General features: G+C 50.8%; 8 protein-coding genes across 8 annotated transcripts; 6 read left to right on the top strand and 2 right to left on the bottom strand.

The window, feature by feature from the left end:
- Positions 1-112: 112 nt before the first annotated feature.
- Positions 113-1,572, top strand: BCR37DRAFT_346564 (phosphatase 2C-domain-containing protein; the record flags this gene model as incomplete). The annotated part of the gene is made up of 3 exons (XM_040867698.1): positions 113-156; positions 303-454; positions 494-1,572. 3 exons carry the CDS (start codon positions 113-115, stop codon positions 1,570-1,572), a joined length of 1,275 nt encoding a protein of 424 aa, XP_040725660.1.
- A 217-nt stretch (positions 1,573-1,789) lies between these two features.
- Positions 1,790-4,564, top strand: BCR37DRAFT_292291 (cobalamin-independent synthase). Its single transcript, XM_040866872.1, has 2 exons — positions 1,790-1,894; positions 2,031-4,564. Exons 1-2 carry the CDS (start codon positions 1,849-1,851, stop codon positions 4,286-4,288), a joined length of 2,304 nt encoding a protein of 767 aa, XP_040725659.1. The 5' UTR covers positions 1,790-1,848; the 3' UTR covers positions 4,289-4,564.
- Positions 4,565-4,944: 380 nt separating this feature from the next.
- On the top strand, positions 4,945-6,030 carry BCR37DRAFT_346746 (Anp1-domain-containing protein; the record flags this gene model as incomplete). The annotated part of the gene is made up of 1 exon (XM_040867717.1): positions 4,945-6,030. One exon carries the CDS (start codon positions 4,945-4,947, stop codon positions 6,028-6,030), a length of 1,086 nt encoding a protein of 361 aa, XP_040725658.1.
- Positions 6,031-6,481: 451 nt separating this feature from the next.
- On the top strand, positions 6,482-7,177 carry BCR37DRAFT_292247 (uncharacterized protein). The gene is made up of 2 exons (XM_040866871.1): positions 6,482-6,879; positions 6,924-7,177. Exons 1-2 carry the CDS (start codon positions 6,566-6,568, stop codon positions 7,141-7,143), a joined length of 534 nt encoding a protein of 177 aa, XP_040725657.1. The 5' UTR covers positions 6,482-6,565; the 3' UTR covers positions 7,144-7,177.
- On the bottom strand, positions 7,001-8,380 carry BCR37DRAFT_379029 (uncharacterized protein). The gene has a single exon (XM_040869172.1). It carries the CDS (start codon positions 7,889-7,891, stop codon positions 7,211-7,213), a length of 681 nt encoding a protein of 226 aa, XP_040725656.1. The 5' UTR covers positions 7,892-8,380; the 3' UTR covers positions 7,001-7,210.
- Positions 8,381-8,601: 221 nt separating this feature from the next.
- BCR37DRAFT_346585 (Alpha/Beta hydrolase protein) lies at positions 8,602-10,636 on the top strand (the record flags this gene model as incomplete). The annotated part of the gene is made up of 4 exons (XM_040867701.1): positions 8,602-8,962; positions 9,005-9,231; positions 9,267-9,511; positions 9,550-10,636. The coding sequence occupies 4 exons, from the start codon at positions 8,602-8,604 to the stop codon at positions 10,634-10,636; spliced, it is 1,920 nt and encodes a 639-aa protein (XP_040725655.1).
- On the top strand, positions 10,592-11,901 carry BCR37DRAFT_379026 (ornithine carbamoyltransferase OTC/ARG3). Its single transcript, XM_040869171.1, has one exon. It carries the CDS (start codon positions 10,702-10,704, stop codon positions 11,761-11,763), a length of 1,062 nt encoding a protein of 353 aa, XP_040725654.1. The 5' UTR covers positions 10,592-10,701; the 3' UTR covers positions 11,764-11,901.
- On the bottom strand, positions 11,902-12,450 carry BCR37DRAFT_335585 (mitochondrial ribosomal protein S25-domain-containing protein; the record flags this gene model as incomplete). Its single annotated transcript, XM_040867192.1, has 1 exon — positions 11,902-12,450. A coding segment is annotated over one exon (549 nt), but the record flags the coding sequence as incomplete, so codon positions are not given.
- Between the last annotated feature and the right edge of the window lie 42 nt (positions 12,451-12,492).

The raw sequence follows: 12,492 nt of genomic DNA, 5'->3' as shown, positions 1-12,492 counted from the left end.
TCCGCTGAGAAAACTCAATCAACGGTCAACAACAATCAACAGATCCTCAACGCCTTTGACTCGGCCGAACAAAGCAACTCAACCTTACGACCTTAAAAAAACCTTTCACACAATGGGACAAACACTAGCGACTCCGGTCGTCGAAAAACATTCATCGTAAGTTGATCTTGGAGGCACTCGAGAAAACACAGCACATCTTGACGAATGCAGCTTCAATCCATGGAGAAGAGAGCGCTCCATATCCGTGCTTGCGTCATCTTGCAGCGTTGTTGCATGCAAAACCAAAACTAACATTTTCACAGCAACGGAGCGGATGAGTTGTACATTTATGGAATCAGTGATATGCAGGGCTGGAGGATATCTATGGAAGATGCACATGCTGCCATTCTCAACCTGACAGAAGCATCCGGTAAAGAACAAGTATCAGTATTTGCTGTCTATGACGGACACGGCGGTAAGACCTTGTTTCATCTGGACACATAAACTGACCAAGCAGGCGCGAATGTAGCGCTCTTTACTGGCGATCGTCTGCACCGCATTGTTGCTGCAGAAGATGCCTTCAAGAAGAAAGACTACGAAGCGGCCCTTAAATCTGGCTTCTTGGCAACAGACCGTGCCATTCTCGGCGACCGTAAATTCATCGAAGACCCATCCGGCTGTACTGCTACTGTCAATTTGATTACAGAGGGTAAGATTTACTGCGCTAATGCAGGTGATTCGCGAACAGTCCTCGGCAGTAAAGGCAACGCCATCCCACTCTCGCAAGATCATAAACCACAAAATGCAAAGGAAAAGGAACGGATTTGCGCTGCTGGTGGGTTTGTTGATTTTGATCGTGTGAATGGCAACTTGGCGCTATCGAGAGCCATTGGTGACTTTGAGTTTAAGAAGAACAAGGATCTTCCTGCTGAACGGCAAATTGTCACTGCTGATCCGGATGTCAAGGTGCATGAAATTACGCAAGACGATGAGTTCTTGGTGGTTGCGTGTGACGGTATCTGGGACTGCAAATCATCGCAAGAGGTGATTGAGTTTGTTCGGCGCGGTGTGGTGGCTGGTCAAGAGCTGCATGTCATTTGCGAGAACTTGATGGACAATTGTCTCGCTAGCTCGAGCGATGGCGGCGGTGTCGGCTGTGACAATATGACTGTGATGGTTGTTGGTTTGCTGCAGGGCAAGTCAAAGGAAGAATGGTACAAAATGGTCCAGGACCGTGTGGCCAACAATGAAGGCCCCTGTGCGCCGGAATCTGCAGCAGAGCTGAAGCCCCCTCAGTTTGATCAGTTCCAGTCGAACCAGGTGCGTTATGGTTCATTCAAGGGCAATGAGGAGCTATCGTCTTCGTCCGAGGAGGAGAATGAGGAGGAAGATGAATCAGAAGAGAAGGACGACGGCAAGACACCTGCCAAGAAGAGCAAGAAGGACGGCTCGATTGTTGTGCTGAACGATGGATCTGAGCTGTTGCGGCAGAAGGAGGAGAAGGAAGCTGTTGCCAATGCTGAGGCGGCCGAGCGGGAGGAAGCTGCCAAGGACACAGACACGGACAAGGTGCAGATGGACACGTCAAAGTGAGCGCTCTTCTGGTGTGTCCTTGTGTCTTCTGTGCTTTTAACTCCTCAAATAACTCTCTCTACAGCTCATTGTTCATTAGACTGAGTTGCGACTGTCTTTCTCTGCAACCAGCACGTGTCTGTCTGCTCTTGTTTATGATTGGCCAGTCACTTGCTCTCTCTCACGCTCCTCCCCGGCAGCATTCAATGAAGCAGCAGCAGCAGTCAGTGAAGAAGCAGAAGCAGCAGCAATCAGGCAGTCCATCAGTAAATTTGCTGCTAAACCAACACACACACCATGGTTCTCTCTGCTGTCCTCGGTTTCCCACGTATCGGACCGCTCCGTATGTCCATCTTCCCCTGCATCTGCCCAAGCTATGCCCCCTCCGTCAAGCCAGCCAGTCTGCTCCAATTGACGTGTGCATTTGCTCAGCCAAATTTGCAGCACTTTTATCAGTGGCAATCGCTAACTCCCTCTAGGTGAGCTCAAGAAGGTCTCTGAAAAGTACTGGTCAGGTACTGCCAGCCAGGATGAGCTCCAATCTGTTGCCAAGCAAATCAGGTCAGACAACTGGAAGCTCATGAAGGCACAAGGTGTCGACTCCATCCCTTCCGGTGACTTCTCCTTCTACGACCAGGTCCTTGACCACTCGCTCCTCTTCAACGTCATCCCTGAGCGTTACAACGGGTACGAGCTCAGTCCTGTTGACTTGCTCTTTGCTATGGGACGTGGTCTCCAACGCCCTGCAAAGGACGGCAAGCCAGCTGTCGATGTTGTCTCCCAGGAGATGGTCAAGTGGTTTGACTCAAACTACCACTACATGCGTCCTGAGGTCGCAGACAACACTGAATTCAAGATCAACGTCAACAAGCCTCTTGAAGAATACAAGGAGGCAAAGGCTGCTGGTATCCAGACACGTCCTGTCCTTGTTGGTCCCATCACTTTCCTCTACCTCGCCAAGTCTGCCAAGGGATCCTCCAAGAAGCCTCTCGAGTCCCTTGAGAAGCTCATCCCCGTCTACGCAGAGCTCCTCGGTCAACTCAAGGCCGCCGGTGCCGAATGGGTCCAGATTGATGAGCCAGTCCTGGTGTATGAGCTCGAATCGGACGTCACATCCCTCTTCAAGTCTACCTACGAGAAGCTTTCTGCTGCAGGTCCCAAGGTCATGTTGACCACCTACTTTGACAGTCTCGGTGCCAACACTTCCATCCTCAAGGGTCTTGCCGTTCAGGGTGTCCACGTCGACCTCGTCCAGCGATCTGCCTCTGAGCAGCTCGATGCTGTTGTGTCACAGCTCTCTGATGACCAAGTCTTCTCTGCCGGTGTCATCAACGGTCGTGACATCTGGAAGGCCGATTTCGCCAAGGTCATTGAGAAGTTGCAATCTACTGTTGAGAAGCGTGGTCAGGACAAGGTCCAGGTCTCTACCTCCTGTTCATTGCTCCACTGCCCTGTGACGCTTGAGTCTGAGAAGAAGCTCGACCCTGAGCTCTACGACTTCTTTGCCTTCTCCAAGGAGAAGTGCAAGGAGGCTGCTATCATTGCAAAGGCACTCACAGAGGGCAAGGATGCCGTCAAGTCTGAACTTGAGGCCAATGCCAAGTCCATGAAGGCTCGCAAGGAGTCCAAGTTCACCAACGACGCAAAAGTCCAGGAACGTGTCAAGAAGATCACAAAGGAAGATGGTAAGCGCAAGGGAACCTTTGAGGCCCGTGACAAGCTCCAGCGTGAACACCTCAAGCTCCCTGACTTCCCCACTACCACTATTGGGTCATTCCCTCAGACCAAGGACATTCGTGTCGCTCGCAACAAGTTCACCAAGGGTGAAATCTCGCCTCAGGAGTATGAGCAATTCATTGAGAAGGAGATTCAGAACGTCGTCAAGTTCCAGGATGAGGTTGGTCTTGATGTGTACGTCCACGGTGAACCAGAACGTAACGACATGGTGCAATACTTTGGTGAGCAACTCACTGGATTTGCCTTTACACAATTTGGTTGGGTCCAGTCGTTCGGCTCGCGTTACGTGCGTCCACCTCTCATTGTTGGTGACATTGCTCGTCCCAAGGCCATGACCGTCAAGGAGTCTGTGTACGCTCAGTCGCTCACTGATAAGCCTATGAAGGGTATGTTGACGGGTCCCGTCACCATTCTGCGTTGGTCTTTCCGCCGAAACGACGTGCCAGAGTCTACGCAGGCACTTCAGCTTGCTCTTGCTCTGCGCGATGAGGTGGTTGACCTCCAGAACGGCGGTGTTGGTGTCATCCAGGTCGATGAGCCTGCTCTTCGTGAAGGATGCCCACTCAAGCGATCCGAGTGGGAAGAGTACTTCAGCTGGGCTGTTGAGTCGTTCCGCATTGCCACTGCTGGTGTTGAGGACAAGACTCAGATCCACTCGCACTTCTGCTACTCTGACTTCAATGAGATCTTTGATGCCATTGAGGCACTTGACACGGATGTGTTGTCGTGTGAGGCTTCCAAGTCTGACCTTAAGCTGCTTGACGTGTTCAAGGAGAAGAACTACAAGGTCAATGTTGGTCCTGGTCTCTTCGACATTCACTCGCCTCGTGTCCCTCCTAAGTCTGAGTTTGACCAGCGTATCGCTGCTATGAAGAAGGTTGTGCCTGGCTCGTCGCTTTGGCTCAACCCTGACTGTGGTCTCAAGACACGTACCTGGGAGGAGTGTACGGCTCAGCTCAAGAACATGGTGGCTGCTGCCAAGGCTGCTCGTTCTGCTTAGATTCAGTCTTGTCGCCGACATGTTGTTTCTTAGCAATAACAAAAACACTATGGGTCGAATTTCAACACGACCTCACCAAAAAACGGCTTCATCTCATTGAGAAGTAGCTTCTGACGACCTCCTCTTTCTTTAATGATCATTCAACATTGCCCAGGGGTCTTCCAATAAAGAAATAGGAAGCGTACATTTTCCTTTCCCTGTTAGAGAACCAATTGCGATTACAACTTCTTGTGCGTCCATGTCTTTTCATGGACATCTTTTCAATGCATAGAACACATTGAACCTATCTTTCCGTGCTGTGATGTGCTTCCCTGTATACACCTGTTTGTCTCGTGGCTGTTCCGGGAGCGTGAGGTTACGAGAATTCGCATGAAGTGACAACGACGAGTCGAGATAGCAAACACATTCGACGTTGAACAATGATCCACGCCAGTAAATTACATTGAAGTCTGTCTATTCAGCGCTATCTGTCATAGACAGTCTCTATATCAGCTCAGTGTCCTAATACGGCACAAGGAAGCTGCTTTCCAAGGCTCTAGCTCGACAGCACGATGCTAGTACCGAGACGAAGTTCGCGCTTCACAAACGGACTGCTATCACGACGCGCCCTATCCTTTTCATTCGCAATGCTTGTCATCTTTTACTTTTGCTATCAAATGCTCACTTCCTCCATCCAAGCGCAGAGCTCCCTCTTTTCACCCTTCGAGAGCGATCGTAATCGTGTTGAAGATGAATACAGGGCAAAGACTGTTGTTCACTACAACTACCATACACCCATTGAGGTACAAAGCGCTACCATCACAGAAGTGGATCTGAGCGCACAGACTACACCCCATGCAAAAGATCCGGCTAAGCACAAGGATCGTGTCTTGATCTTGACGCCACTCAAAGATGCAGCGAAATATGTTGCACATTTCATGGATCTGCTAGGCAACTTGACCTATCCGCATGACCTCATTGATATTGCTATGCTCGTGAGCGATTCAGAGGATGAGACGGTTGCGACGCTTGCATTGGAAGCTGATCGATTGCAACAACGTCTGGCGACCAAGTTTCGTGATATTCGCATCTTCAAACGAGATTTTGGAGCGATAGCGACATCGGGTGAGCAGAACGATGTCATGGATAGACATGCTTTTGCCTTTCAAGCACCGAGACGTAAGATGCTTGGAAAAGCACGCAATTATTTGCTCTCTGCTGCATTGCGTGCAGATCATGCATGGGTCCTTTGGCTAGATGCTGATATTGAGGAAATGCCAAATACAGTGATTGAAGACCTTGCTGCACATGACAAGGATGCTATTGTGCCGGCGATTTGGTTTCATCGGTATGAACAGGATGGCTTTGATGTGGAGGGCCGGTATGATTATAATTCATGGGTGGAATCAGATAAAGGGCGTGAATTGGGCAAGACGCTTGATCGCGATATCGTCCTCGCTGAAGGATACCCAGAGTACGAAACGGGCCGTACGCACATGTGCCGCACGAACGATGAAAAGCGTTGGGCTGATATCACGGACAAGGAACGAAAACAGGAGATGAAGCTTGATGCGGTGGGCGGTGTTTGTATCCTGGTCAAGGCGGATGTACACAGGATGGGTATCAACTTTCCTGCCTACGCATTCGAGAATCAGGCAGAGACGGAAGGGTTTGGGAAAATGCTGAATCGTGCTGGTTTGAGCCTCGTTGGCCTACCGAACTATGTTGTCTGGCATGTCGACACGGAAGAGAAGCCTCAGTAAGACGGAGCATGCAGCTGATGGCACCTGTCTTGGCTCGGAAGCTAATACTACATAAAACACCGACTATAGCTAGTCAACGTCTAATTAATGGCTGCACGCCCCTGATTGATCTCGCGCTCGCCTTTCGCAATAGTCTCGCGGTTCTTTGCATCATTGACATTCGCCTTGTTACTGAAAGTTTCTCCTGCGACCTGTTAAGTCAGTGAAGAGTTCTGGAACATGGTAGATGCATACATCGTCGACACCCTTGTTGAATGCGCCACGGATCTGCTCGCCCATGCCATGAATGCCGCGCGCAACGTCGCCGACTTTGGAGGCCGTTGTCTCGGAAGTGTTTGTGATGTTGTTTGTGCTTGCCATGGTGTAGATGCGGTATTGGGTTGTGAACCTTGTGTCAAGTTGTGTGGTCTTGCTTCGGTCGCTGCTATTTGACAGCTCCGGGTCGCAGATCTGAAATGACGTCAAAGTCAGATGGACCAACATCCACCACGACTGCATCTTGCCTCTTGGTCTTAAGGCGCCTCGAAGCTACATCATGGACGCGTACGAGGTCTTCGCTGCTGGAACAGCTATCTGGTCAGCGCTACAAGCTACGGTCCTCATCCTGTCGCCAACGCTCGTAGCGACCATGCTCGTGCCCGATATTGCTCTGCATCGCGTCACAGACCTCGAGCGCTACCTATGCAAAGCATTGGGACTGTCTATCACAGGTCTATCATTACTCTACCTACTGCTGTCTGGATTGATGCCATTTGGCGCGTCTATGAGTGCTTCACAGGCTTCTGGCTCCGTCGCAGCACATGTTCCTTCGCTTTGGGTCGGCGTCCTCTACAATGCCTCTATGTCCTTGTAATTGGCAGCTCAAAGAAGATTGCTTCACACTAACGCGCTAGTTTGCAATACCTTTGGGGTACCTCCGAGTTCCGCTCAACAGCCATCTTTTCGAGCTGCGTGAATGCATTCTTGGCTGCCATGGGAGGTTGGATCTTACTCTTTGCCCTCGACAAGGACGGAAAGATCAAACACAGAGCATTCACTGCGGACGGAGGAAAAGCGAGCAGCTTCCCATTCAAGAATAAGGTCAGAGAGGATGCCAAAAAGAAGGCTTTCTAAGCGCTTGGCCTGGGTGGCCTCAAGAAGGCTCATGTTGTCTTCACAAAGTATAATTCATATCTGACGATCATGCCATATGAGATGTAACAATATATCCAAGGCACAGTGTCACTGATGATAGAGCAGCTTCAGCCCTCTCGCAACCTGCAATTATCGCAACAGCGCAAACACAACACCCGCTGCCAACACCAATACCTCCGACACCGGCGCTTGAGTTCTTCAATGATAAAGAGCCATTCACAGGCGAGCAGCAGTGTTGCCCTGCCACGCCGCGAAACAGGTGCATTGTTGGCTTTTTCGATGCAAGTGATGGGCTATTGTCGCGAGTCGATGAAGAAGTACAATCATCGCAGCCAACATTTACAGCCATGCCGCTTCTCACTCGCACAGCTGATCCCTTTTGTACACCAGCTCCGAGTTGGGAGACACAGTCTTCATAACAACCATGTAACATCGGCCGTGTCTCTTGCGATGACTCTGTCCAGTCACTGGCCGAATGCGCCATTTGGGACACAGCCATCACAAGTTCAGCCACTGAGTACGGCTCAGCATATATCAATCTGGCGACAAAATCCAGAGGCAAGCACCCCATTCTCTGACGATTGACCCAACGTGATGCGCCGACGTGATGCGCATGGTCCATCATAAACTGACAATACAGCCCTGTGGACAAGGTGCAGTGCACCACAAACCACCCTGGCCTCCTCTCGCGGGTCATTCGGTAAGCTGTGCAAGTTGATTGCGGCATGACTGTCAAATTGTCAATACCGGAAAATGCTGCTCGTCATTGCTTGTGCAGATCTGTGCAGAATCCAAATGTCGGTGTTGGAGTATTTGGTGGGTGCAGCGGATGTTGTGTTTGCACAGTAACGATACTTGCAGGCCGCGAGGGCTGAAGCTGCCCTTTGATCACCTATGGGTCCAGGCTGCGAGAGCTGTTGCTGCTGTACAAGCACCTGTCGGTCAAGGCTGCTCGTGTGCATCGATTGAATAGGCCGTGCATCATATGCGCTGGCAACAGATCCGGTGTAGACAGAACTGAGGAGCCGAGTATCAGGGGAAATACCCTTCATCAACATGGAGCATGCAGTAAGCAGGCCACTCTCTGTGATATCGACCATCGCGTGCCGGTCAAGGCTGCTTGTGTGGGACGAACAGTCCATACATCTGCATGAGCCTCGCCTTGTCTGCACCCGTCTGCTTTGTCACCATGAGCACTGTGGCAAGGTGTGGTGTAGGATGCTGGGTTGGTTGAACGTTGCATCTCTGCTCGCGCTGTCGCCTAACCCTATTTTGCTCTTTCGTCCACGTCGCGAGTCAAATGCAATGGCCAGCTGGCAACGACTACTCGGCAGGTTCTACAAAGCTCTTGTGACTCTAGATAGACTGAGTGTCTCATCACTTATCGCTTGTGGCTGTATTTGCTAGCTCCTCAGTCGAAGTCTCACTTAAACAACGATGCGTCTTCAAGCATGCGTTTTGTTGCTAGCCCACTTGTCAAGGACACTAGCCAATGTGACTTCAGATTACTACATCAGCTCGCTGCCAGGTCTGAACTGGCCTTCTGAAAATAATCTCAAGATGCATGCTGGTCATATTGAGCTGAGTGCAGAGTTCCATGGCAACATGTTCTTTTGGCATGTTGCCAACAAACATATTGCTGACCGTCGGCGGACTGTCATATGGCTGAATGGTGGGCCTGGGTGTAGCAGTATGGATGGCCTTTTCCTTGAGGTCGGGCCTTTCCAGTTCAGTGAAGATGGACAGACCCTTGTAGAGCGCAAAGGCAGCTGGCACGAGTCTGCAAACTTGCTCTTTGGTAAGCTTCTCATGCTCGCTGATGGCTTGTGCTAACGACAAGTGGATAATCCTCTCGGCACAGGATTCAGCTATATTGACACTGACGCGTACTTGACTGAGCTTGACCAGATGGCGGGTCAATTCCTGCTCTTCCTTGATAAATTTATCGATTTATTCCCTGAATACGAGCAAGATGATTTGTACATTGCTGGAGAGAGCTACGCAGGTCAGTTCATCCCTTACATTGCTCAGGCTATGCTCAAGCGAAACGAAAACGCAACTGAAAGGGTAAGTCTCCTACAAATGCCTGGCCTTGCTAACAGCAGCGCAACAACTTACAAGGCATCATGATTGGCAATGGTTGGATCGATCCAATGACTGGTTACGACTCGTACTTGCCATTTGCCCTCGCCACCAAGCTTATTGAGGAAAAGAGTCCTCAGCATGATGCTGTGCAAGAGCATCTGGATCAATGCCATGAAGCTGCCAAGACACAAGGCTATGGTGTGAATTTGTTTCAGTGTGAGAGTATCCTCAATAAAGTACTCGAAGTGACCCTCAAGAAAGAGTAAGGAGCTCATTCAAGCTACAAAACTAATAAGGCAGTGACGCGGGCGCGAATGTGTGTATCAACAGCTACGATATACGCAAGACAGATACTTACCCATCTTGTGGCATGAATTGGCCAAGTGAGTTGACTCACATGACACCATATCTACAGCGGCCTGATGTTGTTCATGCCATTCACGCTGATAGCCTAAAGAAGGGCTGGATCGAGTGCAATGGTGCCGTGTCCAGTACGTTCCGTGCTCGCAAATCACGACCCAGCGCAGAACTCTTTCCCCAGCTCGTCAAGCAGATCCAAGTATTGCTCTACAGCGGGGAGCAAGATTTGATATGCAACCATATCGGTACAGAGACTTGGCTTGCAAAACTCGACTGGAATGGCTATACGGGCTTTGACGATGGTGAGCACCAGGAGTGGGACTTTCGAGGCCAAGACACGGGTTACTACAAGTCAAGCAGGAATTTGACATATGTCTTGTTCAAAGACGCTTCGCACATGGTGCCGTACGACAAAAGTCTCGAATCACTGGATATGCTGAATCGCTTCTTGGGTGTCCCTGCAGAGTATCTCGATAACCCTGGTACAGTTGGTTCCAAGGCCAAGTCAAGGCCAGTGAGCGCACCTGTAGCTGAATCGCCTACTGTTGAAGGTCCACCGGCAAAGGAAGAAGCTCAAACAGAGGATGCGGCAAAGGCAAAAGCGGCACGTTTCAAAGCTTACTATAAAGCAGGCGGTGGAGCACTGGTTGTGATTATTCTGCTGGCTGGCGGTCTGGGCTACTATGTCTGGCGCAGCCGCAAGAACAAGGGCTTCTTGGGCCGCAGAAAGGGTAGCGGCCACGCTGCTGCTCGCAGTGATGCTGACGAAACAGAGCTGCAGGCTTTGGTAGGAGAATCTTGCACTTCACGAATGACGCTAACAGCCAGACATCTGAGCCCATCTTTGATAGCGAGATGGGAGATATTGATGAGATGGAGGCCAGTTTTGCCATTGGTGGGCATGATGACAGTGACGATGATATTCAACGGCACCGTTCGCATCGTGACTAGAGCTGCAGCCATACGCGATAGAGTTGTTCCTTGCAATGTTCCAATAGTCGCAATCTTCAACTTCTGTGCCATCTGAACTCTTGATCGCCGAGATAACGCCAGAGCTGACCTGGTCTTGGTACCAGCAGACATACACCCTCCATGAAGGCTCTGAGTCCTCTACGTTCACTCAGGCCAGTGCGGCATATCCGCAGTATCGTCAATGAAGCAACGCCAGCCACACCGGCGACGTCACCCTTTGCACCACGACATCTCCTGTCCATCTCGGATCTAAGCAATGCTGAGGTCAAAACCATCGTGTCGCGCGCGCGAGAAATCAAGTCCATCACGAAGCATGGCAATACGGGTAATTCGGGACATGGTCTGCTCTCACATCAATCGGTAGCCCTGCTCTTTTCGAAACGATCGACACGGACGCGTGTGTCTACAGAAGCTGCAGTGTGTCATCTTGGTGGTAACAGCATGTTTCTAGGGAAAGATGATATCCAGCTTGGTGTGAATGAGTCCATGTATGATACATCACGGGTCATTTCAAGTATGGTTGCGTGTATGGTTGCTCGAGTCAATGCGCATGCCGACGTCGCAGCCTTGGCCAAGGACAGCACGGTTCCTGTGATCAATGCGCTCTGCGATCTCTATCACCCCTTACAAGCACTCACAGACCTGATGACTATTGAAGAGACGTTTCGAGATGGTGTCAAAGGGCTGAAGCTCGCTTGGGTTGGCGATGCGAATAATGTCCTGAATGATTTGGCTGTTGTCTGTGCCAAGAGTGGTATCCACGTCACTGCTGCGACGCCCAAGTCACGGCCAGTGGATCAAGACATTCTCGAACTTGCACGCGCCGCTGGTGATGAGACGGGTGCGCGTATCCAAGTGACGAGTGACCCGCTCGAGGCTGTCCGTGAAGCGGATATCATCGTGACAGACACCTGGATCTCAATGGGCGAAGAAGCACAAAAGGAGAGCAAAATGAGGGAGTTTGCAGGTTACCAAGTCTCTGAGGAGATGTGTGCACAAGGCGGTGCAAAATCAGGCTGGAAGTTCATGCATTGCCTACCGCGCCATGAGTACGAAGTGACGGATGAGGTTTTCTACAGCCCGCGATCAGTTGTCTTTGAGGAGGCCGAGAATCGCAAGTGGATCATGATTGCTGTGCTCGAGTGGCTCCTACTTGCGAGTCAGAAGCGTGTTCCCTTGTGAGCCTTGTAGAGGCCTGCGATAGGAATATTATGCGTGCATCTATAGACCATACGCCCGCAGTGCGGCATCCCCCTCTGCATCACTCTCAGCTGCTACTGGCTCCGTCTTTTCTGTTTCTGCCATCATAGTCAATGGGTCCACGAGCTGCTTGGCTGCAGTAGCCTTGGCCTTCCAATCAACGAGTACCTGGTCCTCCAACTCAAGGCCAACTTGCATCTCACTCTTGTCGAATGTCGCACCAAAGGCCAATGCCTCTTCCATGGCAATAGTCCGTTCAACTTGCTCCACCATCCGTTCCTTGTAAAACTCTTGCCGCGCCATATCATACGCCTCGTCGCGTGATTTTTGTTCATGCGTCATGAGGTATTGTTGCCGTTGAACGACATTCTCACCCGTCAAGGCACGTCCAGCTTGTCTGAGCTTTGACCAATCGAACCGTTTCCCATCCTGACCATCCGTTTCGAGGATCTTCACAGGTCGTGCGAGTTCCCATGGATGTTCTGTGTAGAATCGTCGGCGCAACGCATCTTCTGTGTACTCTATCCGTTGAGGTTGGAAGAGCCGTGGCTTGCCTGCTTTGATCTTGGGCCTTGATTGGAAGGCTGGTGCGGGCGTGCGTGCAAAGTTGGTGGAAGGAGGTGTCCGAGCAACGGTGGGTAGCCATGCTGGTTGTTTCTTGAGGTGTTTTGCTTGTAGCAGCTGTGTGGTCGTCTGTGCGACTCTGAGTGA

Source organism: Protomyces lactucae-debilis (genome assembly GCF_002105105.1).
Source record: "Protomyces lactucae-debilis strain 12-1054 chromosome Unknown BCR37scaffold_8, whole genome shotgun sequence".
Classification (NCBI taxonomy): Eukaryota; Fungi; Ascomycota; class Taphrinomycetes; order Taphrinales; family Protomycetaceae; genus Protomyces; species Protomyces lactucae-debilis.
Note: the sequence above shows the minus strand (reverse complement) of the source record. Positions and strands in the feature narration are given on the sequence as shown.